The sequence below is a fragment of the Cucurbita pepo genome, chromosome LG13, assembly GCF_002806865.2.
Source record: "Cucurbita pepo subsp. pepo cultivar mu-cu-16 chromosome LG13, ASM280686v2, whole genome shotgun sequence".
Classification (NCBI taxonomy): Eukaryota; Viridiplantae; Streptophyta; class Magnoliopsida; order Cucurbitales; family Cucurbitaceae; genus Cucurbita; species Cucurbita pepo.
In genome coordinates, this window is record NC_036650.1 from 696,293 (window position 1) to 702,438 (window position 6,146).

Here is a 6,146-nt window from a genome sequence, read left to right on the forward strand (position 1 = left end):
AAACCTTATAACCTTATTTGAATTTCTGATTAGTTGACTCTGAAAGTTCGACGATTATATAACATGACAGGAGCAGGAGATCGATCTACTGAACCGTTGAGATGGTGAATATGTAATAATTTAATGTAATAGATGTTAGACGAACACGATTCTCCACAATTGTATGATATTGTCCACTTTGAGCATAAGCTCTCATGGCTTTGCTTTGGACTTCCCCAAAAAGCCTCATACCAAAGGAGTTAATATTCCTCACTTATAAACTCAATGATCATTCTCTAAATTAGCTGGGACTTCCATCATCTAACAATAGATTTGTCGAGTCAAAGGCATGTGAATGTCAAACACAATGAACATTATGAAATTTTCGAAGGAAAATGTGAGATAGGACCACCAAAAACTGCCAAATAAGACTAAATCAATATTGACCCCCAAAAAAAAAAAAAGCTGACGTGGCAAGCATCCACTGAATCCACGTGTCCATTCATATGCCACTTAATCACACAAAAAATTGAACCAGCCGCCGGCGAGTAAGTTAATCCACGGCCCTTGAAGACCTCAAGCCCGCCCTCCGCCGACGAAACCCGGACCGAGCCAAGAACTGGTGGCCCAGACCGGCTCAAATCGGTAAAAGAAAACATATTTCTAGATTTGCAATGGGTTGAACCGGACCGGTTTCTGCGGTGGAGACCGGAGCGAGGCGGCAGGGGTGCAGCGGAGCCTGTAATGAGAATGGTTTGGTCCATTGCCCTGTTTGAAGAAGATGAAGTTTGAACTCCATTTTTATGGCCAATCATTTCAGTCATGATTAAACATATTTTTATTAATTCATATAAGATTTGAAACAGTAATATTTATAGTAGACAAAAACGTTACATATATCATATCATATTATAAATAAATATATAAAAAAAAAAAACTTTAGGAGTATAATTATGTACATAAATATATTTATTCTAAGCTTCTAGAGAGAGAGATTAAGAATTTTGGTGGGAAAGAACATCAAGAAGAGAGATGGCCTCCGGAACGCTGAGCTCAAGCCGAAATTTTGGGCCGTCGTAGTGGTGAAGAATTGGCCTGAACGAGTCCTCCTCCAATGGCTCACATATTTCCCTTCTTATCACTCTCACCTGCACACCACGTTTCATATTTACTCGTCAAAATTACTATATTACCTCTTAATTCAAATTTTATAAACGTTTCAAAACTACCCTTTAAAAATAGAATCACGGTAAAAACATGTGGTAGTGACTTGAAACTATATGGCTATGTTCGATGTCCAAACTTAATTTTGGTTCCAAATCACTGTTACACAATTTCAAATCTTAATTTTTACGATATATTCGTTATCTTAATTTTCATTCAATATTCTAACGAATATATCGTGCAATAGCAACATTTTCAAACATTTTGAAGTTTATATTTTGTAATATCGCATTTAATTTTGAATTTGTCAATACTTACTTTCAATTACATTTTAAATTTACTCATCTATCTAATTTCTTAAAAATTAAATTCATTTCAAAATTACTATACTACCCATCATCTTTTATAAACCTTTCAAAACTACTCAAATAAAATTACCATCCTACCCTTCATCTTTTATATAGATTTCAAAACTACTCGAAATAGAATTACCATACTACTCTTCATCTTTTATAAATATTTCGAAATTACTCGAAATAGAATTACCATACTACCCTCCATCTTTTATAAACATTTCAAAACTACTCGAAGTAGAATTACCAAACTACCCTTCATCTTTTATAAAGATTTCAAAACTACTCGAAATAGAATTCTTCATGTTACCTCATTTCAAATTCTAATTTTCATTCAATTATTTCAAAATTACTATACCACCCTTCTATATTATTTCAAAATTACTATACTACCCTGGGTCTCAAAACTATATTTTTCTAATTTTGAACAATAAATTCACACATATAAAAAGAAGTATATACCTGAGCAGGGAAACGGGATTCTCCGGGACATTTCTTGTCCTCCCAAGCCGTCGGATCAATATTTGTCCCTCCAAAGCTTACGGCCTGAAATCATTTAATTATTACTTTATTAATTAATTAATTAATTAATTACTTATTATGAAAATAATCTATTTTTCCCCCCAAATTTTAAGCAGAAAAATGAAAATAAAAATTAAAAAAAAAAAAAAAAAAAAAAATCGGGACCTCGAAAACGCCGTGGAGTTGGTGCGTAGAGTAGTTGTACAGAAAAAGCGGCAGCCCCGGCGTTATTGCCCTAACCGAATCCCTATACCGCGGCGGCAGCCCAAACAGCTGCCGTTTCAAATTCTCCGCCATCGTCTCGTTATTGCACACGAATACGTACCCCCCGATTCTCTCGTTCCTCGGCAGCGCCTCCGCCGCAGGTAGCGTCTTGAACCTCTTCTCCACCGTTCCGTTTTCGTTCTTCCCTTTATTCCCCTTCTTTCCCCCTTTCCCTCCGCCATGCTCCGCCTCCTCCCCGCCGCTTCTGTAGTTCTTCCAATTCAAATTCCCGTTGCCGTTCGCCGGTGTCCCCAATTTGTAGTACAATCCCTTGCTGTAATTCCCTCCGCCGTTGCTAATTCCGATCTCCTTAGGGTTTTGGTTTTTCACCGTTGTTCCGTTGTTGATTTTCCACCCGTCGTTGAATCCGTTGTAATCGCTGGCGGTTTTCGGCTTTAAACCGCTCCATAACCCGTATTCGTTTATTGGATCCTTGTTACTTGTACCCGACCCGATCGGGTTCGGGTTCGGGTTCAGAAGATTTGACCCGAGTCCTGGCTTGAAACTGTTCCACGTTCCGAAGTCGTTCACTAGATCGTTGACGTTGGTGTTGCCCGACCCGAGCTGTTTCGAGTTCAGGCTACTGCCGATAAGATCCGACCCGGTTCCTGCCTTGAAACTGTTCCACATTTCGTAATCGTTCACCGGGTTCTTGAGGTTATTACCCGACCCGACTGGCTTCGGGTTCGTGTTGCCACTTAGAAGATCCGACCCGAATGTCTTGAAACTGTTCCAGCCGTCTGATATGACACCATAAAATTAGAAAGCAAAATATTAATTAAAGGAACAAAAATAATAATAATTATTATTATTAGTATTTATTACAAATTATTATTTGTTTTGTCGATCGAATACATACATGATAGTATATAGAGATGTACACGGGTCGGTGACCCTGAAAACAGGATTCACAACTCAATTCAACCCAACCCTTTTATTTTCGAGTTTAGGTTAGGTCGTCCGATACATATTACATTAATATCTAAAATCAAATATCAAACATTCACGAGAGCTTATACTCAAAGTGGACATTACCATACCATTGTGCAAAGTCGTGTTCGTCTAACATCATTAACATCGGTTATAAACCTAAAATTTAGGGTTCGTGGGTTCATAGACGAAAAAACAGTTTCAAATCATACCAAAATTTCGACCCAATTAAAACGAAAAAAATCTAACCCAACTCAACTCTTATGAATTGGGTTAGGTAGTTTGTTGACGTTAATGATCGGGTCATAAGAATTCAAATCACATATTGGAGTGAATTAAATTTATCATAACTCATCAACTTAAGCAAAATTATTACCGTTAGTAAAGGTGTTAGGGTTGGAGGCGAGCTTGGAAGTAGAGTTGGAAGAACCGAGCTCGGCTCCAACTCGAACATCGAACGAGTTATGGTTGTTGCGGGAGACAAAGGAGTTGCTCCAAATGGAATCATTGGTGGACAAATTGGCAAGGCTGGCGGTCTGGAGACGAAGCTGGTCGCTGAATTGCCAGAAAGACTGCTGGTTGCTGCTGTAATTTTGATCCATAACCGGATTTCTTCACCTCGGAATCGCCGAAAACAAAGAACAAAAACTAAACACAGGGGTAATTCGGGAATTATAAGAGAGAAAGGGAGAGAGTGGGTGTTTGAGGAGAGAGAGTTGGTGGAGAAATGGAGTGATAAATAAGGGAAAGAGGAGGGCAAAACGGAAATTTCCTCCAAATGGAGGATGCCCCGGAAATTTCCTCGATATTTCTTTATTTCTTTACGACATAGTCAAGAATGTCCATTGCTAGTCGATATTGTCCATTTTGACCCATTATTTTAAAACGTGTCTACTAAGAGGAAGTTTCCACACCCTTATATTCCGTTCTCTTGGATCTCGCAATTCACGTTCTTTAGGGGCCAGCGTCCTCACTAGCACACCATTCGGTGTCTGGTTCGAATTACCATTTGTAACAACTCAAACCCACCACTAACAAATATTGTCGGGTTTCCCATCAAGATTTTGAAATGCGTATGTATGCTTAACCATGAAGTTTTTATGATTGAGTTACTGAAAATGAATGTGCACCCTGTTGGTATAGGTAATGTGTAACGACCCAAATCCACCGTTATCAGATATTGTTCTCTTTGGGCTTTTTTCTAAAACACAGGGGAGGTTTCCACACACTTGTGAATGGTAATTTGTTCTCCTCCCCAACTAATATGGGACATGACACAGTGACTTTCAATTCTTGTTTTTAAAAATTTAAATATAGAAACAAATATATTTGAAAGTTTTTGAAAGTTTAAGGAAATATTTGAGGCAAATCTAAAAAGTTCGTCACCGATTATCAAAGAACTGAACACATTTCTAATACCGACAACCGCTCGAGTTAATTAATTAATTTATTTTTTTAATTTGTGAGATCAATTAATTAAATAGGTTGAATTTTTATTTATGTTTGTTGAACTAATGCTTGAATGCTGATGTGAATGACGGCAGAAAAAACGCGTTTTTTATGGGGAGCGTGACACATCCACTCCTTGATTTATTTCTTTATTTGTTAATTCTTTAATTATAAACTTTATGTAAAAAAAAATGTTAAATTACAAAATTACCCTTACTAGCTCGGGCTGATTTAAATTTATCTCCTATGGTATAAAAAAAAATATGATTTACGTCACACTCAAGTAAATAAGAGATATATATTATAAATAAAATATTAAATTAACTAATTCAAAGTCTCGCCATTAATATTTTTCTTCTTTTTAAAATAATACAGATTGAACCCTTCAAGATGGTACAGTTTTCAATTACATTTAATACTATTAATAGTTTCAATGTGTTATTGCCATTTAGTCCTTAATATTTTAAAAGTTTTGAAATTCGCTCGAAAAAATCTAAGTAAGTCCACAATGTCACGGGACTTTAATATTTATTAATAAAATGATTATGTACAGAGATTGAAAGTATAATTTGACTAATAAATTAGACTAAAAAAATATTTTTCATCCCTACCTCTAGAAATGTTGACTTAGTATTCAAATCATCGATCCAGTACAATTTAATTTATATAGTTTAATCTTAATGATTTAGTTCATATCACGTAAAATCGTGTCGAATCGTCGATATTGTCTGTTTCAGTCCGTTACATATGGTCGTCAGCCTCACAGTTTTTAAAACACGCAAGTCAGGGAGATGTTTCCACCTCCTTATAAGAAAGGATACGTTTCACTTTCCAATCAATGTGAGATCTCACAATTCGTCCCCTACGGCCCAGTATTTTGCTATGATACTATTTATAACAGTCTAAATTCACTAGATATTGTCCTCTTTGAGCTTTTTTCTTTCAAACTTTTTCTCGAAATTTTACATAAATTACAAGTTTAGCCCATAAATATGTATATTTAGTCTTCTAGGACCTTCAATTTCCAAATATTTAATTATATTTATTATTTAACGGATTTAAAATTTTCGGGACCATATAATAAAATATTAAAATTTTAATTACACGTAGCATCCTGGAAAGAGTGCACCGCCGTGAAATAAAATTTGCTTAGGAGCTAAGTCTTGGAAGGAGATTTTTCAACTGACTTGACTGTCATGTCTGTGACAGTGATTTGTAAACGTGGCGTATAGGTATTGGGTGTTGACTGAATACTTTTCAAATGCGTGTTTATGTGGCGTAACGAGGAGAAGACTTGATGGAACTTTGGGCGGGACTGAGGTACACTATTATGTACTCCGGTTTATACTATTTTCAATTTTATATTTTTATAAATATCAATAATTATGAATTTACTTAATTAACCTTAACAATGAGGACAAGAAAGCTTGATTTTTTTTTTTTTTTTTTTTTTTTTTTTTTTTTTTTTTTTTTTTTTTTTTTTTT

General features: G+C 35.7%; 1 protein-coding gene across 1 annotated transcript; it reads right to left on the bottom strand.

The window, feature by feature from the left end:
* Positions 1-783: 783 nt before the first annotated feature.
* LOC111808454 (GATA zinc finger domain-containing protein 14-like) lies at positions 784-3,913 on the bottom strand. The gene is made up of 4 exons (XM_023694437.1): positions 3,589-3,913; positions 2,184-3,022; positions 1,959-2,042; positions 784-1,127 (listed from the first exon to the last, which is right to left on the bottom strand). Exons 1-4 carry the CDS (start codon positions 3,812-3,814, stop codon positions 975-977), a joined length of 1,302 nt encoding a protein of 433 aa, XP_023550205.1. The 5' UTR covers positions 3,815-3,913; the 3' UTR covers positions 784-974.
* Between the last annotated feature and the right edge of the window lie 2,233 nt (positions 3,914-6,146).